Source organism: Saccopteryx bilineata, chromosome 2 (assembly GCF_036850765.1).
Source record: "Saccopteryx bilineata isolate mSacBil1 chromosome 2, mSacBil1_pri_phased_curated, whole genome shotgun sequence".
NCBI lineage: Eukaryota > Metazoa > Chordata > Mammalia > Chiroptera > Emballonuridae > Saccopteryx > Saccopteryx bilineata.
This window is the reverse complement of record NC_089491.1, coordinates 163,889,721-163,914,769: the sequence shown is the minus strand read 5'-3', so window position 1 is coordinate 163,914,769 and position 25,049 is coordinate 163,889,721. Positions and strand designations below refer to the sequence as shown.

Sequence of the window (25,049 nt, the reverse complement as noted above, 5' to 3'; positions counted from 1 at the left end):
AGATTACTGTATTTACCCATGTTTAATATGCTCCCATATATAAGATGTATCTTAATTTGAAAAAAATTATATAAAGTTATTGAACTTTTTTATTCATCATACAACTCCCCATCATTGTCAAAACTCCCATCCATTAGCTTGTCCTCATCTGTGCCTGATAATGAATCACTGTCTTCATATATTGCCTTGTCCTCAGTTCCATCTATGGCATTTGAAATGCCACAACCACTGTATAAGATGCACCCAGTTTTTAGACCCCAAATTTTTCAGAAAAGGGTATATCTTATACATGGGGGGATATGGTATATTATAAGAAAGTGTTTTAAAATATTAATGAAAAAATATTAAATAATACCTGACAATAAACAATAAAATGGTTATTTAAGATATTTCCATATTGCTTCTTGATTGGAGTCCTCACTTACAATTTTTTTCTCCTATGGGTGGAATGAACATTACTACAGATGCTTAGAATGTGCTGTTGCACAGAGGAACATTAAAAACGAGTAAGAAATGTGAGTTTGTGATTTCCACATTGGGTGGTTGCCCAAGTGCCCACCTTAGAGAGAACCCTGATTACAAGTGCCATTTTAATAACCGGTCTGCCGAACTCAACAAAAACTTAGGTATAGGTTCTATGGAACTGTTGCGGACCGGCTGAATCCCACCACTGCCTCCCACTCTTGAAGGGATAAACTTCTAAACAGCTTTCCACATCTGCCTTAAAATTCCCACTTTGTCTGGCTCTTCTCTCCACCCCTATACACCTCATTCCTATTTGGATTTCCAGGCTAAGCCTAAATGTTATCTCTCCTAGCAAGCCATTATAATCCCAAATGAAAGACATCTCTCTCAGTCCTCTGAAATCTGGTAGCACTTTATCTGTATTTTATTATTTGCCTTGTGCTAGAATTGTCCATGTGTGAATCTAATCTCCCTTATCAGACTATAACCTCTTTGAAGTCAGACCCACACTGATGTATCCTCAACACCCCCTGCCCCAGTCTATCACATTGTCTTTGACATAAATATGACATGACTCAACAAGGTTAATGAGCAGTGATACTATCATTATTTTTTTTGCTGTACACTAATAGTGAGAATTTAGCAGTTAATTCTACAACATTTACTCAGATTGTTAAAGGAAGGCAACTGATAAACAAGAATACCAATGGACTTCCTTTGTTCTATGCCAAATACACAATATTTTCCATTTATTTCACCTTAATCTATTTCATTCAATAGGTTATTGCTTATAACACAACTGAAAAACACCTCTATGATGATGCCTTAATAAATATAATCATATGATGACATCAATGATGATGACAACGATGATGATCATGATAGAAACAAGAAAAAATATCACCTTGTTAGTTGACAGCCAGGCAAATCGCCACATCTGAGGGAAGCAAATAAAAGTGGCAGAAGCTAACTTGAAAATCACTTAGTGATACCTCAGGTAGCGGTTGGGAGTCTATCCTCTCTTAAACATAGACCACGAAGCAAATGGATTTACATAATGAAACCAAATGAACTATAGAAATGCCACATAAATGACAAGCCACAATCTCATACCACATAATTATAGCTCTAGGATTAGAAACCCATTGTCTCTACTGCAGAATGGACCACATTAGTTCCTTCAGAGGCAGGTATGTAAAAGACTGCCTTGTAAAACTTCTCAGAATCCAAAGAAAAGCACTTCAAACAGGTGCAATATCTACATTACAGGTATAAGGGTAGGGGCTCTGGAGGTAGTCCTTGTGGTCAACCCATGCTATTCACCATCTCTTCCTAAGTACAAAAGGCTGAGACCAGGGACAGAAGGACAATTGTCAAAATTGTTCTGATGCTCATTACACATTATCACTTCTCATCACCAGTCAGTCCTGATAAAATGATGGTTGCTTCTACCACCAAATCGTCAAAGCTACTAGAACAAACCATATTCAACACTCTTATATTTGTAAACCTGTACAAAGCCATTTCAAGATCAATTAAATCCACTATGAGTAAAGATGAATCACAGGAAAGCTTTTGGGTTAAAAAAAAAAGATTCTGTTAAGAATGGCCCTTTTGGGGGGTGGGGCTAGAAGCAGAAAATGCTATTTTCTGATCTGGAGACTTAGGGACTCTGGAAGGACAAGGAGTTCTGAGGAAATGGAAAGAATGGGGCAGAGGGTATAATAAATTGGCAGTGCATGCATTTTGTCTGTCAGGATTTAATAGGTTAATATCAGTGAGGATGAATCATTTCTGTTTAAAGCACAGAACACATTGACACAGAAACAAAGAGGCTTGGAAACTTTATATTCTCTGGGTCTCTGAACAATCAAAGGCCTTGTCTAGTCAACATTTGGAGTAATTTTTCCCAGGGGAATTATTACTATTTGAGAGGAATGAAAGAGTAGCATTCTTGTAATACATTTTTTGTTTTCTGAGACTAAAAGCTATGTCTCTGTGAGAGGCAACACTTTGGACGTGTTAAGCAGCATGCATGAAGGCAGAGTTGGTGACTTTTCTGAAGCATCTTCTAGCTGTGGGGAAGACTACGACCAACTGGGAGACCTAATTCTTAAATAAACTCTAAGAGTTTGCTTGAAAAGCATTTGTCAAGTAGAGCAGATCTTCAGAAAATGAGGTTAAGATTAAACTGTTACAATATTTGAGTTACTCTGCTTTAGGTAAGTGTCACTGGCTTGGAGAATGAAAGCCCAAGTAATGAACAAAAAATTTCAAACTCATGGTCATGAGGCCTTGATGCTTTTATCATAGTACAGTGTTTTCCTTCAAGATCCTCAACTCAAACAGTTATTAAAAATAAAAGTTTAGGATTCCTAGTATTTAAACTCTCCAGGCAACTGGAAAGCAAATGGGCTTCCAGAGCCAGAGTGGAGGAACCCTACAACTGCAAACGTGAGGCTAGCTCTCAGCATATGTTAGGTATGTTTTTCTTCTCAGATTAGTTTTTGTGATCTCTAGGTCTGCAGAACTGGGGTGAAAAGTATTGTGAACAACAGGCACCAGAGGGATTGCAAATCTACTTGCTGACAGTTGAAGTCATAAAGCCGTTACCATGCTCCAGCGCTTTCATTGGAAACCAGAACAGGATGAGGGAGTGGACCAAGGCGTTGATGCAGTGACCCCAGAAAACCTAAGGGAAAACAAACCAAGGGAGTCAGGAACTGCCCACAACTCTTGACCTCCATGCGACTCAACAAACGCCTCATTGTGAAGGACACTGGCGGAGTGCTGCACGGCTGCAGGAGTAGCATATTATTCTTGAAGTTAAAACAAAACAAAACAATTTCCTCTTTTTTTTTTTTTACAAAAATGACTGGATGATCTCCAGATACTATTATTTAGTACAAAGACCTAAATATATATCTACAGATATATGTAGACCAATATACAATCTATCCACATCTGAAAAATGAATTATGAGCTGTTTTCTTCAGAATTCTAAGGAAAACACCAAAATTTTATATTCAAAGACACTAAAATCATCCAGGAAAAGGTTATTTGGTCAAAATTGTTAATACAAGACTGAAACTGTGTACTCTCTGAAAGCATTAAAAAAATTTAAAATGTAAATTCTTACATGGTATTCTCACTCTTTTGTTTTACTCCTTAAAGTCTTCCCCATTCAGCTTTGCAATTTTTAGAATTTTGGGTAATATCATCTACATTTAAAATTATCTTAAGGCCCTGGCTGGTTGGCTCAGTAGTAGACCATTGACCCAGCAAGTGGATGTCCTGGGTTCGATTCCTGATTAGGGCACACAGGAGAAGCAAGTGCCCATCTGCTTCTCCATCCTTCACCCTCCCCCTTTCTCTCTCTCTCTCTCTTCTCTTCCTGCAGCCATAGCTTGATTGGTTCAATTTGGTTCAAGTGAATAGGCCCCAGACACTGAGGATGGCTCGCTGGAGCCTCCTCCTCAGGTGCTAAAAAATAGCTTGGTTGGGTTGCCAAGCATCAGCCTCAGATAAGCAGAGTATAGCCCAGTAGGAGGCTTGCCAGGTGGATCCTAGTCTGGGTGAATGCAGGAGTCTGTCTCTCTGTCTCCTCTCTTCTTACTTAAAAATAAATACATATATGCATATATACATACATACATACATAAAAATTATATTTACACTTAAAAGTTCAAACAAAAGACTGCAAAGTTTAGTTTCTTCTAAATTTTAGTTTCATACATACATTTCAATAAGTTTTTCAACCACTGAGATGACTGAACTACTAAAGCCAGATTGAATTTACTTATAAATATACAGATTGATCTGGGAATTGTCATATAGTTTAATCCTGGTGGAGCTGGAGCAACAGAAAATAATGAAAAAGTATAAGACAAAGGAACCTTCCCATTTTAAATGTTTACTCTTCCTCTGACCTCTACTCCTCCCACCCCCAGAAAACTTAGAGATGCCTCAGATGGTCCTCAGTTCTACTGCTTTTAATGGGTCCATTCCTTACTTACATTGCACCTTAGAAAGCCTTTGAATTTAAACTGTGTAAAAAACAGATGTCGATAACACAGAATGAATAGGCCACTGATAGATATTTTCCATTGACAGAATCACAGTAGACAAGGACTGCTACAACTGGTCATCTGAGGCTCCTGTGTATGGAACCTACCAGAACCAATAGAATCCTTTTTATTTTTCCAGTCTGCAACATGCCCCAAAAAAGGCAGCTCTGAAGGAATGCTTTCAATAATACCTGGCTTGAAACGAAGTCTTTGGACATTGTTCTTTTACTGAAGACTTTGTATGTCTTCCTCATTAAGACCCCAGTGTCTAAATAAGTAAATCATGAATACAACCAGCACTCAGAATTGTCACTGATCTGGGCAATGGACCTGTGTGAACTTTCTAATCGCCTCCTGCACAAATACCAGACAGAAACAGGGCGATGTGGCGTGTTCATCTCTTGCCTCTTCAGTCAAGCCAGGCACATTCCTCTCTTCTGGCCAGGCAGCTGCTGCTCTGCCACGCTTGGCTATGGCTGGCGTGTGGGCTGAGATCTCTTTGCCATCATGACTGCAGATGCTCTGCAACACACACCCTGGTTCTGCTAGCCTCTCATTAAGACAGCCTGCACCTTTTCTGTCTAGAAACGTTTTTTTTTTCTGATTCTCCAGACTGGAAAAAAATTCCTATGACTGACTTTCTGTGTTCACATCTGGCCAGTTTTATTCACTAGCTAAAGTAACATTTTTTTAAAATGAAAAACAAACAAGCAATGGTGGCAAAAGGGCTGTTAGGCAAGACCCAGCCTGCCTCAGTGCAGGACTTTATGAAAGGGTAAGGGGCATGTCTGATGGCTGATCCTAAAGGGAGTCAAGGGTGTTCCTGGACACATCAATGTCAGAGGCACATGTGAAGAAGGAAGGAGTTGACCAAGAAGAACTTAGAGAAGCACCATGTACAACATAGCAACTTCCCTTCTGATCTGGCATCAATGCCACTGAGCTTGCGACACTGGGAGCCCCCCCCCCCCCCTGGTGTGACTGCATCATCTCTCTAAAACTTCAGCTCTCTCACAGGCAGGGAACCAGAGTGAGGAGACAGAACACAGTGCTTACTCCCCTTCTCAAGTGATAATTCCATCAGAACATTCTGTTTACCTTTGTGTTGAAGTCCTCAGCATTCTGGGTAATTCTGTAGAGATGTGGAAACCTTAGCATGCTCTCCTGAGTGCAGGGCCTCTCAAATATCCCCAGAGTGAAGGGTGGTAGTGCGGTGAAAATCTGCGTGGAGAACAATGAGCCATTAAAGGAGGCCTTTCTGATTCACACAGCTTACTGTTTCAGCTCAATGGATTGGAGACGTAGCCCTTGGTCAAGTCCAAACCTGGTGTCAGTGATTCACGACACCTCAGACACCCTCCAAACAAAGGAAAAAAGCCAAAGACCATTTTCAAATGGTTACTTAATCAGCATAAAATGAATACACAGAACATCAAAAACAATATTGCAAACATTTGATTAGTCAAGAATCCTTGTTGAATTAACAACTATCTTCCTTTGTCAAATGAGCAGTGAGCTAGAACCACACCCTCCTTAGCTCTGTGAGGTGCTGCTGTGTTCTCTGTGGGGGCTGGTGGAGGCACACGGTTACAGTGTCCATCCTGACTTTATGCTCATGTTCCGGAAGCACAATGTACTTCATTTATCCATTTGACAGACATCTATTGGGAATGAATTATAGGCCAGATACTATGGTAAGCTCCAAGAATACAGAGATATAAAAACAGAAGGAAAATGAAGGAAAAGAAGCAGGTCCCTGACCTCTAGAACTCCATCTACTACAGAGGCGGAGACGGGCAGCAGGCAACAAGCAAATAAACATATAAAACACAATGCTCTACACAATTACTCATGTGAAAGAGTGTGGGAGGGAAGAGAGAGTCAAGAGAGAATTCTTGGACCAAAGAGTATCTGCACTGTAAGACAGTGTACCTGTAGGATCTGGCAGGATAATAATGGATGTGGGTGAGAGAGGAGCATTTACATAAAACGACACCTCTCACAAAGCTTCGTTGGCACACTGGGAAGAACATTTAATGTGCCATTCAGAATGGTGGCTAGCTGAGGACTCAATACAAGACAAGGCTAGGGATGTAACAGAACAACCCCTGTGACACTAAGTCCTTGGGCAGGAAGTGATTTCTAAGACAACTTTTACCAGTAGTGCTCTGGTAGGAAGTGACTAGCTCATACTTGTGTTTCAGAAAGGAAAGCCAGATATTAAAGAAGAGGTTTGGAATAAATATGTCATTTCAGTCTGGGAGGTGCTGTGGCCCTGTGGGTCATTCTCCTCTGTGGTTCTGGGCACTTGGGTCCCAGAGACTGGCTGGGTAACTCACTGCTTAGCATCAGTATTGAGCAAAGTCATACCTACAAACCCAGTATGCTCTCAAGCCCACAGGAGGAGCTGGACGCTTGTCTCTAAGAGAGCTCTGAATGCACACCAGTCATGGGAGCCAGAGAAATAAGCTTTTCCCCAGACTGTCAGGGGAAAGCCACTGGCAATGTGGTGGAGGAAGGCCACAACTTGCATGCTCTCTCCCTCACCCAGGAGCAGAAAGAAAAGCAGCCCTGGGATTTCAATGCTCTACAGGTTTCCAGGAGAAAAAGATCAAGAGTGGGTGCCCTAATTTCCTTCACAATAACAGAAGTTATCCATTTAATGACTAGAAGAAAGCAGGGGGAACAAACATCTCAGAAGCTCTACATATTCTTAGTACATAAACTCACCCTTACTGTTCTGCTTAAATGTGTATGGTGATACATATATACTGTTAATATCACCACCTTATTTTTTCTTTTCTCTTTTCACTTGACTTTCTCCTTCTACCCACTTCAAATTCTCCCCTACCCTGCACCGCTAGGCTGCCAACCTAGGAGGCCCCTGACACTGTTCACCTTGCTTACAGCATACCTCTCACACATATATAATGTTGAGGGGTTATTCTTTGTTTTACAGAAATAAGACATTCTACACATTTTTTATAACATTTTTCTCACTATACTGTACATCACAGGAAGCCCTCTGAGTCCCTTGGGTCTGACACTAATGCAGCATTTTCCTGCTCACATAATAATTTGTAGCATGGATGTACCATAATTTTCCAACCATGCATTCATTTCATTTCTAGGTCTTTGTTCTCACAAATATTTATGTAATAAACATCTATAATATATTATACCATTTATACTTTGTCTTGTATTTCTATAGACTGGATTCCCAGAAGTAGGGTAGCTTGGTAAAAAGATAGGAGTATTTTTAATTTTACAAGGTTCTCCTTGGTTGCTCTCTAAAGGGTTCCAATCATTTATTTTTCCTTCTTAAAAGACAACAGTAATCTTTTCCCTGCTGTCCTATCAGCAATGGGTATGATGCTATACTTCATATCTTCTAGTCTGAAAAAATTAAAGATATTAACTTTCTTTTAAAATTTTACATTTCCTCAACTACCAATAATTATGAGCATGCTTCCATATATTTGCTGAACATTTGGATTTAGAATTCTGTAAAATGTCTAGTCAAATCCTTTGTACATTTTTCTATTCATGTTTTATCACCTTTTCTAAGAGTTTTTTGGGTATAATAGATTTCAAGTTTGTCTTTATGTTATACAATTTTATCCAAATGCACTCCTTGGCTTTCTATATGGTTTCTTTTGCAATTTAAAAGTTTTAAAATTTATATGGTCGAGAACAGCTTCTGGGTGTCCAATTGTGGCTATGGAAGATTTCAGGAGTTTCTTCAAGATTCTTACAGTTTTATGTTTTACATTTAAGCCTTAATATACTTGAAATTTACTATGTGATTTAAGATTGGGGTCCAATTTTTTCCCCCCAAATAACCAGTTGTGAGACTACAACTAAATTAATCAAAACTTTCCCATTAAAATGAAATATCAATTTTGACATTTATTAAATTCTCACATATTATAGTCCTAAGATGTAGAAATGGGATCTTATTCTAGATTCTCTGGCTTATTTGTCTAGTTATATGTTAATATTACGTAGACTTGTTTATAGTGGTTTTATTGTACAGTCTAATGTTTAGCAAAGATAAGTCCCCTTAAGATTGTCCTTTTTGGACATGCTTTGCATATTTGTTCTCAGGTAGTTGTTAACTCCATTTACACTTTAATATCATTTTATGCAATTCCTACCCTTCCCCCCCAAACAGTCACCTACTGGGATTCTATTTGGAATCACATAAAAATTTATATATTAACTTTAGAGGAGTTGATTCTTCTACAATACTAAGTCTTCCCATAAAAAAATAGTATAGTATATATTTCCATTTTTTCAAAATTTTGTTTTATATACTTCAAAAAACTGTTTCTTAATATAGATACTATAAATATTATTCCAATGCAATTTTAATTACTAATTTAAAATAATTATTACTTCCTTTGCATTTCTAAATGCTCATTATACTAGAGCAAAACCCACCCCCCAAAAAACTACTGATTGCTAAAAAAGGAAAAAAATGCTACTAATTTTTATATATTTGTCATAGATCTGGTCACCTTATCAAATTCTCTGATAATTTCAGTATTTCTTTACTGGTTTCTTTTGGGTCTTCTAGGCATACAATCATATATGAACATATTTACATGTTGGTGTTTTTTTTTAATGAATTTTAGTAAGGTGACATTGATAAATCAGAGTACATATGTTCAGAGAAAACATCTCAAGGTTATTTTGACATTTGATTATGCAGCATTCCCATCACACAAAGTCCAATTGTCTTCTGTCACCTTCTAACTGGTTTTCTTTGTGCCCCTCCCCTCCCCCAACACCCTCACTCTCCTCTCCCCACTCCGTAACCCCCACACTCTTGCCCAAATCTCTGAGTCTCATTTTTGTCACACTTCTGTATGGAATCATATAGTTCTTAGTTTTTTCTGATTTATTTATTTCGCTCAGTATAATGTTATCAAGATCCATCCATGTTGTTTTAAATGATTCGATGTCATCATTCTTATGGCTGAGTAGTATTCCATAGTATATATGTATGAAAGCTTTTTTTTAATTCATTTTTAGAGAGAAAAGAGAGAGACACACAGAGAGAGAGAGAGAGAGAGAGAGAGAGAGAGAGACAGAGAGAGAGAAGGGGGTAGGAGCCGGAAGCATCAACTCCCATTATGTGCCTTGACCAGGCAAGCACAAACTGAGGGTTTCAAACCGGAGACCTCAGCATTTCTAGGTTGATGCTTTATCCACTGCGCCATCACAGGTCAGGCTGTACCAAAGCTTCTTAATCCACTCGTCCACTGACAGACACTTGGGCTGTTTCCAGATCTTCGCTATTGTGAACAATGCTGCCATAAACATGGGGGAGCATTTCTTCTTTTCAAACAGTGCTATGGTGTTCTTGGGGTATATTCCTAAAAGTGGTATAGCTGAGTCAAAAAGCAGTTTGATTTTTAATTTTTTGAGTAATCTCCAAACTGTTTTCCACAGAGGCTGTACCAGTCTGCATTCCCATCAGCAGTGCAGGAGGGTTCCCTTTTCTCCACATCCTCACCAGCACTTATTCTGTGTTGTTTTGTTGATGAGCACCATTCTAACTGGTGTGAGGTGATATCTCATTGTGGTTTTAATTTGCATTTCTTTAATGATTAGTGGTGTTGAGCATTTTTTCTTATGCCTGTTGGCCATCTGTATGTCCTCTTTGGAGAAGTGTCTGTTCATTTCTTTCGCCCATTTTTTGATTGGATTGTTTGTCTTCCTGGTTTTGAGTTTTACAAGTTCTTTATAAATTTTGGTTATTAACCCCTTATCAGACGTATTGTCAAATATATTCTCCCATTGTGTAGTTTCTCTTTTTATTCTGTTCTTGTTGTTTTTAGCTCTGCAAAAGCTTTTTAGTTTGATATAGTGCCATTTGTTTATCCTGTCTTTTATTTCACTTGCCCAAGGAGATAAATTGGCATATATATTGCTGTGAGAGAGATGTCAGAGAACGTACTGCCTATGTTTTCTTCTAGATGCTTATGGTTTTACGGCTTACATTTAAGTCTTTTATCCATTTTGAGTTTATTTTTGTGAATGGTGTAAGTTGGTGGTCTAGTTTCATTTTTTTGCTGGTAGCTGTCCAATTTTCCCAACACCATTTGTTGAAGAGGCTGCCTTTACTCCAAAGTATGCTTTTACCTCCTTTGTCAAATATCAGTTGTCCATAAAAGTGTGGGTTTATTTCTGGGTTCTCTGTTCTGTTCCATTGATCTATATGCCTGTTCTTATGCCAGTACCACGTTGTTTTGAGTACAATGGCCTTGTAGTATAACTTGATATCCGGAAGTGTGTTATCTCCCACTTTATTCTTCTTTTTCAAGATTGCTGAAGCTATTCGTGTTCTCTTTTGGTTCCATATAAATTTTTGGAATATGTGTTCTATATCTTTAAGTCATTGTTATTTTAATTGGTACTGCATTGAATTTATAAATTGCTCTGGGTAATATAGACATTTTAATGATGTTTATTCTTCCTAACCATGGGCATGGTATATGCTTCCACTTGTTTGTATCTTCCCTGATTTCTTTTATCAATGTTTTATGATTTTCCAAGTACAAGTCTAATCTCCCTGGTTAAATTTATTCCTAGGTACTTTATTTTTTTGGTTGCAATGGTGAAGGGGATTGCTTCCTTAATTTCTCTTTCTGACAGTTCATTGTTAGTGTATAAAAATGCCTCTGATTTCTGAGTATTAATTTGATATCCTGCCACCTTGCTGAATTCATTTATCAGGTCCAGTAGTTATTTGACTGAGACTTCAGGGTTTTCTATATACAATATCATATCATCTACAAATAATGATAGTTTTACTTCTTCTTTTCCAATTTGAATGCCTTTTATTTCTTCTTCTTGTCTCATTGCTGTGGATAGGACTTCCAGATCTATGTTGAATAAGAGTGGTGAAAGGGGTACCCCTTCCTTGTTTCTGATCTTAAGGGGATTGCTTTTAATTTTTGCCCATTGAGTATGATGTTGGCTGTGGGTTTGTAATAGATGGCCTTTATTATGTTGAGGTATGTTCCCTGTATTCCCACTTTGCTGAGAGTTTTGATCATGAATGAGTTCTGGATTTTATCAAATGCTTTTTCTGCATCTATTGAAATTATCATTTGGTTTTTCCCCTTCGTTTTGTTTATGTGATGAATCACATTAATTCATTTGTGAATATTATACCAGCCTTGCCTCCCAAGAATAAATCCCACTTGATCATGGTGATATGATTTTTTTCATATATTGTTGGATCCGGTTTGCTAATATATTGTTGAAAATTTTAGCATCTAAATTCATCAGGGATATTGGCCTATAATTTTCTTTCTTTGTATTGTCTTTGCCTGGTTTTGGGATTAGAATTATGCTCGCCTCATAAAAAGAGCCTGTAAGTCTCCTCTTGAATTTTTTGAAATAGCTTGAGAAGGATAGGAGTTAGTTCTTCTTTGAATATTTGGTAGAATTCACTTGTGAAGCCATTAGGCCCAGGACTTTTGTTTGTTGGGAATGTTTTGATAACTGTTTCGATCTCATTTGGTGTAATTGGTCTGTTTAGGTTTTCTGATTCTTCCAGATTGATTTTTGGAAGATTATATGTTTCAAGGAATTTGTCCATTTCATCCAGGTTGTCTAGTTTTTTGGTGTACAGTTCTTCATAGTATTTTCTTACAATATTTTGTATTTCTGTTGCATCAGTTGTTATTTCTCCACTCTCATTTCTAATTTTATTTATTTGAGTCCTCTCTCTTTTTTTCTTGGTCAGTCTGGTTAAATGTTCATCGATCTTATTTACCTTTTCAAAGAACCAGCTCCTGGTTTCACTGATCCTTTATATTGTTTCTTTAGCCTCTATGCCATTTATTTCTGCTATGATCTTTATTATTCCCTTCCTTCTACTACCTCTTGGCTTTACTTGCTGTTCTTTTTCTAGTACTTTTAGATGCAGGGTCAAGTTCTTTATTTAAGCTTTTTCTAGCTTCTTTAGGTATGCCTGAAATGCTATGAACTTCTTTCTCAGGACTGCTTTTGCTGTGTCCCATAAATTTTGAGTTGATATATGCTCGTTAGCATTCATTTCTAGGAATTTTTTATTTCTTCTTTGATCTCATTGTTAACCCATTCATTATTTAATAACATGCTATTTAGTTTCCAAGTGTTTGAGTATTATTCAGTTTTTCTGTTGTGGGTGATTTCTAGTTTCATGCCATTGTGATCAGAGAAAGTGCTCAAGATGATTTCAATCTTCTTAAATTTGTTGAGAGCACTTTTGTGCCCTAACATGTGGTCTATACTAGAGAATGTACCATGAGCACTTGAAAAGAATGTATATTCTCCTGCTTTAGTGTGAAAGGTTCTGAAGATATCTATTAAATCGAGTTGATCTAGTGTGTCCTTTAAGTCTGCTGTTTCTTTGTTAATTTTCTTTCTTGAGGATCTATCTAGGGATGTTAGTGGGGTATTGAAATCCCCCACTATTATAGTATTGCTGTTGATCTTGCCCTTTAAATCCATCAAAGCTGTTTATATATTTAGGTGCTCCAATATTAGGTACATAAATATTTATAACTGTTATATCTTCCTGTTGGATTGCTCCTTTTATCATTATCTAGTGACCTTCTTTTACTATAGCCTTTGTTTTAAAGTTTATTTTGCTGATATAAGTATTGCTATCCTAGCTTTTTTTTCATTTCCATGTGCATGAAATATTTTTTTCCGTTCTTTTATCTTCAGTCTGTGTGCATCTTTTCTTTTAAGGTGTGTCTCTGGTAGACAGCATATGTATGGGTCCTGTTTTCTTATCTACGCAGCTCCCCTATGTCTTTTGATTGGATCATTTAATCCATTTACATTTAAGGTTATTATTGATATGTAATTGTTTATTGCCGTTTTATTCTTTAAAACTGTATTCCTCTTTTGCTATATTCTTTTTCTCCTTTGATTCTGTTTACAACAGGCCCCTTAGTATTTCTTCCAGCATTGGTTTGGTTGTAATGAGTTCCTTGAGTTTTTTTTTGTCTAGAAAGCTTTTTATTTCTTCTTCAATTTTCAACGATAGCCTGGCTAGATAAAGTAGTCTTGGTTGTAGGCTCTTGTTCTGCACTACTTTGAATATTTCTTGCCATTCCTTTCTGGCCTCAAGTGTTTCTGTGAGAAGTTGAAAGTCATCTTTATGGGGGCTCCTTTGTGGGTGATAGTCTTTTTTTCTCTAGCAGCTTGTAATATTTTATCTTTATTACTTAGCTTTGGTATTTTAATTATGATGTGTCTTGGTGTAGATTTCTTTGGGTTTCTCTTTAATGGAGTTCTCTGTGCTTCTTGAACTTGTGAGACATTTTCCTGCCTTAATTTAGGGAAGTTTTCAGCTATGATATGTTTGAACAAAGTCTCTATCTCTTGTTCTTCTCTTCTTCTTCAGGAACCCCTATAATGCAGATGTTATTTCTCTTCATGTTGTCACAGAGGTCTCTTAGAGTTTCTTCAGACTTTTTGAGTCTCTTTTCTTTTTTCTGCTCTGCTTCTGTGCCTTCATTTATCTTGTCCTCTTACTCGCTGATTTGATTCTCAGCTTCATCCATCCTGCTTTTAATTCCTTCCATGTGTTCTTCATTTCTGATATTGTATTTGTCATTTCTGACTGATTCTTTTTTTATTATTATTTCAATGTCCTTTTTATATTTGCTATCTCTTCATTTAGGTGTTCGTAATGACCATCTATTGTTGTTCTAATATCTTTGAGCATCCTAACAATCATTATTTTAAACTCTGCATCTGATAATTTGGTTATATGTGACTTATTGAGGTCCTTTTTTGGGTATTTCTCTTGATTCATTTGTGTTGCATTTCTCTGCCTTCTCATTTTGTCTGTGTAAGGGAAAGTTTTGGCCACTGGAGTCCACAGGATATGGCTTCTGTGTTCCCTAGGTGTGGTATGTCTGCAGGCCTGCCACCCCCTCTGCTGTTGCTGCCTAGGGCATTGAGGTATGGATGTTGCTGGTCCCTGCCCACTGGGGCTCTTGCTGTGGTTTCTGCCTCTCTTTCACGGGAGTGACTGTGATCACGTGCTCGGGTGTACAAGCCTCAGTGGCCTTGGCCTTCACCCCGCCCCTGCAGGTGGCGTTATGCTCGGCCCTGAGGGCACAGGTGAGCACCTTTACTCAGCTGCAGGTCTCCGCCTGATTACAGGCTTTCGCCCCACCCCTGCAGGATGAGCCAGCTCGTGGGATTGCTGCAAGCCTTGCCTCCACAGGCCGGGCAGGACTGCATGCCCACGCTCAGTAGCGGGACTCCGCCTGTTCTGGATTTTTGGCTCCACCTCCACAGGAGGAGCCAGCTCCCAAGTCTGGCCACAAGCATTGGTTCCGTGGGCGGGGCAAGGCTGTGCTCCTGTGCCCTTGCTCAACAGTGGGTCTCTGCCCCTTCCAAGGCTCCTGCCCTTCCCCTGCAGGCTGAATTGCAGGCAGTCCACAGCTGAGCTTGACCATTTTTTTTTTTAATCTTTCTGAAGCTGGAAACGGGGAGAGACAGTCAGACAGACTCCTGCATGTGCCCGACCGGGATCCACTTGGCACGCCCACCAGGGGCGACGCTCTGCCCACCAGGGGGCGATGCTCTGCCCCTCCAGGGTGTTGCTCTGCCGCGACCAGAGCCACTCTAGCACCTGGGGCAGAGGCCAAGGAGCCATCCCCAGAGCCCGGGCCATCTTTGCTCCAATGGAGCCTTGGCTGTGGGAGGGGAAGAGAGAGACAGAGAGGAAGGAGGGGGGGTGGAGAAGCAAATGGGTGCTTCTCCTATGTGCCCTGGCCAGGAATCAAACCCGGGTCCCCCGCACACCAGGCCAACGCTCTACTGCTGAGCCAACCGGCCAGGGCCGAGCTTGACCACTTTTGTACATCCCTCCTCCCCAGCTGGGCAAGACTGAGCTCACACCTGGGCCTCAGTGGTGGCCAGCCAGCTTCAGCCCTTGCTGACAGAACTGTGCTTCTGCATCCTGCCGCCACTCTCCCTCGGGCAAGCCCTCAGCCATGTGGGTGGGGGCTCTGTAGCTCAGACCCTAAGACTCCCTACTGTAGTCCCGAAAGCTCCCTCCTTCTAAGTGACTCTGCTCTGAGTGCCACGGGAGAGCTTGTTTGGCTGGTGTCCTGCTTCCCTTTGCTGGTATTGATGTTTCCAGGGGAAATATTCACTTCAGATTTGGGGAGTGACTCGTCCCAGAGGTTAGGGTGGCTGTTCCTCAAAGTGTTTTCCCTGTGTCTCCTAGATTATACTCTCTTCCTGCTACTCCAGTCCTCTCCTCTCTCTCCGTGCCCCGAAGCCCCGGATGAGAGGTTTTCTGCGTGGTCCCTTTAAGACGAATCCTGGGTCTGAGAAATCAGTCTTTTTCTCACAAACAGTATCCTGTCTTGTTTCCAGATAAATACTGTCCATACGCTGCTTCTAGGCTCTGGGGCTGCAGGCTAGGGCTTTGTTCCTGGGACTCAGGACCCTCCCCTCTTGGCTAAACTCACTTCCTACCACGTGAGTCTCTCCGGGCTGCTGTTTGCTCTGAGGAGCTGGGCAGCCCTCTCTGTGTTTCCGCTTTTCCTACCAGTCTCAGTGTGGCTTCTTCAGTGTTCCTTGGTTAAAGAGTCTCTTAGTTTAGTCTAAAGTTGGTTTTTCCAGATGATGGTTCTTAAAATTAGTTTGTAATCCACTTTCGTTCTGGGAGGTGGAAGTTGGTACGTCCACCTACTCCATCGCCATCTTGTCTTCCGAGTTGACATTTCTTATTATTCCCCATCTTTTTCTCTGTCTCCTCTCTCTCACCAGCCTTATTGACCTCTGTTCCCCATCTCTTTCTCTCTGCACAAAGTCTGCACAAACTGGCTTCTTCTTCATCACTCCGCCATCTTGGTTTCCTCTCCTCTGCAATGCATCATAATGACAGGATCTCACATGTTGGTGTTTTATGTGTCTATAAGCACAGAAATAGTTTTTTTTTTCCTTAGTATTTTCAATAGTTATTTAAATTTCTTGGAAGTTGCTGAAAACTCCAAAACCATGCTGAATTATAGAGTGATGGCAGGTATCCCTGACTAATTTATTATTTAAATTGAAATAGCTTTAGAATTTACAATTTATGGCAATATGCTACTGGTGTTTTATAAAGAATCTGTATTATGTTATTGGTTTCTTTCTTTCCTATTTTACTTAGAGTTCTTATTTTGGGAATGGCAGCTGAATTGCCTCACATACTTTTGCAACATCTACTGATGGAATCACATTTTTCTTCTGTATTTTGTTGATTCAGTGATATTTAGAAGACTTTTTAAAAATTTTGAACTGCCTATAAAATTCATTTACATTTTATGTGGTCAAATATTTTATTCTTTTGATACACTCTTGAACTCTATTTGCTGATATTTTATTTAGAATTTTGTAATCAGTTTTTAAGTGAGGCTGAATAACAGATTTTTAAAGTTATGTTGGCTTGATAAAATTAAATAATATAAATGTTCTGAAACACTTTAAAAACAAAGCTACTTCTTCACTAAAAAATAGATAAAATTAAACTGAAATCCCTCTGATAATTGTAGCTTTTGTCACTGGTGGCCTCTTTACTCTCATTCTACTCATAAAATAAAATGCTGTGGAATTTTGTGATAATAATAGACTAGTAATGAGAACCTAATGAGACAGCACTCATTCATTATTTGGAGAGCTGTAAGTGTTACATCAGTTTTCATGCTTTTTCATCCACTATGAGAGTTACACTGAGAAACAGTGATGTGCTACTTTAGCCAGCTTCAGGAATCAAAGAAAAGTACAGAAGAAGAAAAAGCAGGAGAAATACCACTTGAAGAAAATGGAAAGAAGAACCGAGTGTAGAAGAGTCATGAGAAAATGCCACAGATTTCATAAACTGTCTCTTGAACTGGGCTTTTCTGCAGTGATTCTGGAATGGATAAAAAAAAAAACTGCCCAATAGTTCAATATCAGAACAAAATAGTAAAATTAAAATATGGACCAATGTGGATTAGATAAGAGTATCATATCCATGTTAACTTTTCACATTTTGGTAATTATACTGTGGTTATGTAAGAAAATGATCTTAGCAACTATGCAGTAAAGTATTAAGCAGTAAGGGGCATGATGTCTTAACTTACATTCAACTGCTTCAGAAATATAAATATAAATGTATTTGCAGGGATGTGTATGCCATGTGCCTGTGGGCAAACTTCCATGTTCTCAAAAGGTTTGGTCCTCCCAGTATGACTGAGTCTGGAGGTCAGTGACCCCATATCACAGTCTTTGGCATCCCAGGTCCCTCCCCGCTTGGCCACCACTTCAGCAATTGGACTGTGGTCTCCATAGTACCTCAGGGCCATTTTGTTTTGAAATTCAGTTCTCTGCTGCAATATTCTCTTCTCTATAGTCTTGGGAACCAAAGTAGATAAAAAATATTTCTAGCCCTAATGATCAAAGGTCACTGTGCATAACCACTGCTAAAAAAATTCATTTAAAATGCAGTATCTCTGAAAAACTCTTTTAACTTGGGGTAATGATCAGGAATCTGCATCTTTAAACAAATTGTTATTTCTATGCAAGTGGTTTTAGGATGACATTTTGACCAAAGCCATCCTACAGCCTATCAGCATCTTCTGAATAGTAGGTACCCAATTTAAGCTTATTGAATTAATTTGAATTGCCCAGGGTTGTGTAGGACCAAGAAAATAATCCAGCTCTCATTCCCTGAGCATTCAAATAGGGCTAAAATCCATTTGTTATGTAATCAGGTGACATTAATTCTAGTTCTGGTTTTAGCTCTAAATCAAAGCCTCCTAGGTCTCAGCCTCCTATTTCTAAATACATATGTGGGCATAGGGTTGGCTTTTTCCAGGACTAAATCATTATGGAGCAGTCAGAATATTTCTCCCAAACAAGTCACATAATTTTAATCTGCTCAAAACAGTTTTTAGTCCTATGAAGTTGACAAGCTGTCCAAGGGGAGGTCCTTGAGCCCCTGTCCATGTGGTAGGTGCTGGAGTAGTTCTAGCACAGGTGATAAATGACAGCAATTCATCCCTGCTCTCACCACCTGTCACCTTTGTACCTTTGTTTTTTCGGGTGTAAGTATTAACAGCAAATATGTTTGTGCACTCTGTAGTGAGTAGCATAGTTACTAACCAAGGAATGATGTTTTACCCTCAAAAGCCAAACTCTATCTCAGTGCTACCTTAGTCCGCATATCTAGCTCTCTTAACCTGTAAGCTATGCAGGACTGGGGCAACCTGCTGTATACAGTATTTTATACCTAGAACTAGTACAGTGGCTACTCAAAAACAAACAAACAGATAATAAAAACTAAAGAAATGAATGAATGAATGAAAAAAGGGTTGAGTACATAGAGGGCTTGAATATCCAGCCACAAATGTATGTTCCAGCTGTAAATATTTATAACAGCACAACTGAGATCTTATTGTATGTCTGGTAACTTCTATCGACATCCATCTATGATGATTGCTTCTGAGTATAAACCCCCCACAGAGCAGAGAATATCAGAGTTAGGGTCCAAAACAAGCAGGCAAGTGCAATTCACAAAGCCTGTTGTGTTGGGGTGTCTGAAGCATTTAGTACAAGCCCCTCACTCCTCCATAACAGTAATACACAAAGCCAATAGCTACTTAGTTATTTTAGCTTATAGTGTATATTTATTTCCAGCTTTTGTATTCATTACAGTCAAGTAATAATAAAAAAAACTTAAAAATCATTAAAAATATCAAATAAAATGATTACTATTTACCATGGGAGCTGGAAGTCAGAATTCATTATTTTAGCACTAACTATGAAAGAAACATTCTTCTACAAAGACAAATAATCTTTAAAGAAGGACAAAAAGAACAGTAGATCACATACTGTATGTTTGTATATCTATGTTTAAGAATTCAGAAATAAAATTATGAAGTAGAATGAGTTCAGAAATTTTTACTCAAGCTAAAAACATGAAAATGTTGCATAGGCATTTAGTAAGGAGGTAACAAGGGCCTATTATTAAGATATATGGGTTAATAATTTCATGGAGTTATTCAAGAATGATCTGCTATGATTGAAACCATGTGTGGAGAGTTTGGGCTTCTGCAGGATGTGTTGCAGCAACAAAGGCCCTAAAGATGTATTTGTGCTGCCTGCTATGTATACAGATGATGGACTTAGATACACTTCCCAGACATAAACAGTGAAGGAATGTCACTGAAGTTCTGTGTGCTATCAGACAGAGATGGAGAATGCTTACCACATTGTACAGACCGATGCACCAACGTTCAAATAAAATCTGTCCAGAAAATCCATTTACAAAGGCGAACCAAAGCTGAAAGAAAAGAAAGTTCATGAAGTTTTATATCAATATTGACCTAAATATTTCCATTCGCTGAAGAAGTAGCAGGAATGTGGACCACCAGCTGGACACAGCTGTTCAGGGATAAAAAGCCACAGGACCATAGCAGTTGTTCTTTCATAAAATACAAATTCCCAATATAACAACTACCAGTCTTTTAAGAAAAATTTATATTTAGTGCATACACTGATTTTTAAGTGGTAATATGCACACATTAATAGAAAAGCAATTTATTTTTAATTTGTAACTAGTATGTTTAGTGTCAACACTTTTCAGTGACTGGAAGAGTCTCAACTTCATGTTCTTTTTCTCTATAAAGTTAATTTGATAAATATAATTTATCTTTGTAGGGCTTTAAATAGCTAAAAATGAAATAAAAACAACAATGAGAACTCCTCTGCCGGTCATATGTGCTCTTAGCTCATAAAATGTTGACCCACTATAATCGAGTGACCACCACTGCAGCAAAGGTGGAAGTATAATGTATGAAAGAAAAATGCTTAAATCATCTTTTGGAGTAACATGGGTTGCATAAATAAATAAAATGTGAATGATTGTTCATTTCTTCAAGTAGTATATAATTCTAATTGATTAGGCAAGACAGACATAAAAACTACTGTAGAGCAAAATGCCAGGAACATGCATGACAAGTGAATACAACTGTTTTAGAGAAGGGATGGTCACCTGGGCATAGTTCAGAGAAGACATAGAGGTAGTAAGAGTGGAGCAGGACCCAAGGGACGAGCCGTCAGGTTGAGGGACAGGAACCTGACTCCGAAGGGAGTGAAGGCAAAAGTATAAAATGCAAAGTGTTGCTATTTAAAATTCAGCTAAAATTGATATGCTACAACAGGATTCCAGGGATTTGGGGTAGACTTTAGAGTATTTCATGCTAATCACAGATCCTGAATTTCAGTGGCAGAACACTGTAACAGACTGAATCTGTGACCATGGTGAAATGTTGGCAACACAAAACAGCTTCCCACAGCGATCTGAGTTGAGATCAACTCTGCTACTGAAATTCTACCAAATCATATTTTTCAGAATCAGTTTCTTGACTCCACTGGACTATGTTTCTTGAGATAGGAATTGTTCCCTATCCTTGCGACTAACTGGACATAGTATGACATTTGGTACAAATAAGGACTCACTGAGTTCTAGTGGGATCAAAGAACCACCTCAATTCAATCTCCAGATGAATTTTTCTGAAGCATAGATTTCATCATTTCATTTCCTAGTTCTGAAAACTACTAGGGATTCCCCTTAAACCTAAAATAAGCCAGTTGCCCTTCAAAAATCCTTTCACACCCCTGTCCTCTTTTAGTTTCAACTATTTTCCAAGAGGTCCTAAAGAGGCCTGGCTATTCTCAGTGAAAAGATACTGAAAGAGAGCTAAGGATCAAAAGTTTGTGCTGTGCTCTGCTCTCAGAACAGTCTGTCCCGGAGGACAACTGTGATTGGCTCCAGCCACCCGCAACCATGAACATGAGCAGAAGGAAATGAATGGATTGTAATACATGAGAATGTTTTATATATTTTTTTACACAAATATTCAAATCAGCTTTATTTTTATGTTTTAATATTTAAAAATTACTACTGTGACTGACCTTTTCCCCTCATGATTTTTTTTATATACATAAAGTTTTATTAATTTTAATGGGGTGAGATCAATAAATCAGGGTACATATATTCAAAGAAAACATGTCCAGGTTATCTTGTCATTCAGTTATGTTGCATATTCATCACCCAAAGTCAGATTGTCCTCTGTCACCTTCTATCTAGTTTTCTTTGTGCCCCTCCCTCTCCTCTCCCTCTCTCCCTCCTTCCCCTCCCCATAACCACCACACTATTGTCCATCTCTCTGTCTTGCTTTTTTTTAAAATTTATTTATTAAATTTAATGCAGTGACATTGATAAATCAGGGTACATATGTTGAGAGAAAACATCTCTAGATTATTTTGACATTTGATTGTGCAGTATACCCCTCCCCCAAAGTTAAATTGTCTTCTGTCACCTTCTATCTGGTTTTCTTTGTGCCCCTACCCTCCCCCAACCCCTCTCTCCTTCTTCACCCCATCACCCCTCCCCCCACCCCCCACCCCTGTTGCTATCACATTCTTGTTCATGTCTCTGAGTCTCATTTTTATGTCCCTTCTATGTATGGATTCATATAGTTCTTAGTTTTTTTCTGATTTACTTATTTCACTCCGTATAATGTTATCAAGTTCCATCTATGTTATTGTAAATGATCTGATGTCATCATTTCTTATGGCTGAGTAGTAATCCATAGTATATATGTACCAAAGCTTTTTAATCCACTCGTCCTCTGTCCTCTGACGGACACTTGGGCTGTTTCCAGATCTTCGCTATTGTGAACAATGCTGCCACAAACATGGGGATGCATTTCTCCTTTTGGAGCCGTTCTATGGTGTCCTTGGGGTATATTCCTAAAAGTGGGATAGCTGGGTCAAAAGGCAGTTCGATTTTCAGTTTTTTGAGGAATCTCCATACTGTTTTCCACAGTGGCTGCACCAGTCTGCATTCCCACCAGCAGTACAGAAGGGTTCCCTTTTCTCCACATCCTTGCCAGCACTTATTCTGTGTTGTTTTGTTGATGAGAGCCATTCTGACTGGTGTGAGGTGATATCTCATTGTGGTTTTAATTTGCATTTCTCTAATGATTAGTAATGTTGAGCATTTTTTCATATGCCAATTGGCCATCTGTATGTCCTCTTTGGAGAAGTGTCTATTCATCTCTTTTGCCCATTTTTGGATTGAACTGTTTGTATTCCTGGTGTTGAGATTTACAAGTTCTTTATAAATTTTGGTTATTAACCCCTTATCAGACGTATTGTCAAATATGTTCTCCCATTGTGTAGTTTCTCTTTTTATTCTGTTCTTCTTGTCTTTAGCTCTGCAAAAGCTTTTTAGTTTGATATAGTCCCATTTGTTTATCCTGTCTTTTATTTCACTTCCCCGTGGAGATAAATCAGCAAATATATTGCTCCGAGAGATGTCCGAGAGCTTACTGCCTATGTTTTCTTCTAAGATGCTTATGGTTTCACGGCCTACATTTAAGTCTTTTATCCATTTTGAGTTTATTTTTGTGAGTGGTGTAAGCTGGTGATCTAGTTTCATTTTTTTGCAGGTAGCTGTCCAATTTTCCCAACACCATTTGTTAAAGAGGCTGTCTTTACTCCATTGTATTTCCTTACCTCCTTTGTCAAATATCAGTTGTCCACAGAACTGTGGGTTTATTTCTGGGTTTTCTGTTCTGTTCCATTGATCTATATGCCTGTTCTTATGCCAGTATCAGGCTGTTTTGAGTACAATGGCCTTGTAGTATAACTTGATATCAGGAAGTGTGATACCTCCCACTTTATTCTTCTTTTTTAAGATTGCTGAGGCTATACGTGTTCTCTTTTGGTTCCATATAAATTTTTGGAATATGTGGTCTATATCTTTGAAGTATGTCATTGGTATTTTAATTGGTATTCATTGAATTTATAGATTGCTTTGGGTAATATAGACATTTTAATGATGTTTATTCTTCCTAACCATGAGCACGGTATATGCTTCCACTTGTTTGTATCTTCCTTGATTTCTTTTATCAATGCTTTGTAATTTTCCGAGTACAAGTCTTTAGTCTCTTTGGTTAAGTTTACTCCTAGGTACTTTATTTTTTTGGTTGTAATTGTGAAGGGGATTGTTTCCTTAATTTCTCTTTCTGACTGTTCATTGTTGGTGTATAAAAATGCCTCTGATTTCTGAGTATTGATTTTATATCCTGCCACTTTGCTGAATTCATTTATCAGGTCCAGTAGCTTTTTGACTGAGACTTTAGGGTTTTCTATATACAATATCATATCATCTGCAAATAATGATAGTTTTACTTCTTCTTTTCCAACTTGAATGCCTTTTATTTCTTCTTCTTGTCTGATTGCTGTGGCTAGGACTTCCAGAACTATGTTAAATAAGAGTGGTGAAAGGGGGCACCCCTGCCTTGTTCCTGATCTTAAGGGTATATAGCTTTTAATTTTTGCCCATTGAGTATGATGTTGGCTGTGGGTTTCTCATAGATGGCTTTTATCATATTGAGGTATGTTCCCTGTATTCCCACTTTGCTGAGAGTTTTGATCATGAATGGGTACTGTATTTTATCAAATGCTTTTTCTGCATCTATTGAAATTATCATATCATTTTTCTCCTTTTTGTTTATGTGATGAATCACATTGATTGATTTACGAATATTGTACCAGCCTTGCCTCCCCAGAATAAATCCCACTTGATCCTGGTGTATGATTTTTTCCATATATTGTTGGATCCAGTTTGCTAATATTTTGTTGAGGATTTTAGCATCTATATTCACCAGAGATATTGGCCTATAATTTTCTTTCTTTGTGTTGTCTTTGCCTGGTTTTGGAATCAGAATTATGCTCGCCTCATAAAAGGAGCTTGGAAGTCTTCCTTCCTCTGAATTTTTTGAAATAGTTTGAGAAGGATAGGAGTTAGTTCTTCTTTCAATATTTGGTAGAATTCACTTGTGAAGCCATCGGGCCCTGGACTTTTCTTTGTTGGGAGTTTTTTGATAACTGTTTCAATCTCATTTGTTGTAATAGGTCTGTGTAGGTTTTCTTATTCTTTCAGATTGATTTTTGGAAGATTGTATGTTTCAAGGAATTTTTCCATTTCATCTAGGTTGTCTAGTTTTTTGGCATACAGTTCTTCATAGTATTTTCTTACAATATTTTGTATTTCTGTTGTATCAGTTGTTATTTCTCCTCTCTCATTTCTAATTTTATTTGAGTCCTCTCTCTTTTTCTTGGTTTGTCTAGTTAAAGGATCATCAATCTTGTTTACCTTTCAAAGAACTAGCTCCTAGTTTCATTGATCCTCTGTATTGTTTCTTTAGCCTCTATGTCATTTATTTCTGCTCTGATCTTTATTATTTCCTTCCTTCTACTACATTTGGGTTTTACTTGCTATTCTTTTTCTAATTCTTTTAGATGCAGGGTTAAGTTGTTTATTTGAGCTTTTTCTAGCTTCTGAAAGTGTGCCTGTAGTGCTATGAACTTCCCTCTCAGCACTGCTTTCGCTGTGTCCCATAAATTTTGAGTTGTTGTATGCTCATTGTCATTCGTTTCTAG

General features: G+C 38.3%; 1 protein-coding gene across 4 annotated transcripts in view; it reads right to left on the bottom strand.

Annotated features, from left to right (window-relative positions):
* The window catches only part of ATP8A2 (ATPase phospholipid transporting 8A2), a 759,627-nt gene that overhangs the window by 188,969 nt on the left and 545,609 nt on the right, over window positions 1–25,049 (bottom strand). For all 4 annotated transcript variants that reach the window (XM_066258319.1, XM_066258318.1, XM_066258317.1 and 1 more), the window contains exons 28-30: window positions 19,801–19,875; window positions 5,631–5,753; window positions 3,079–3,157 (exon numbers count right to left, since the gene is read on the bottom strand). In XM_066258319.1, coding sequence (XP_066114416.1) covers window positions 3,079–3,157; window positions 5,631–5,753; window positions 19,801–19,875 — 277 coding nt within the window. The remainder of the gene's footprint in view (window positions 1–3,078; window positions 3,158–5,630; window positions 5,754–19,800; window positions 19,876–25,049) is intronic.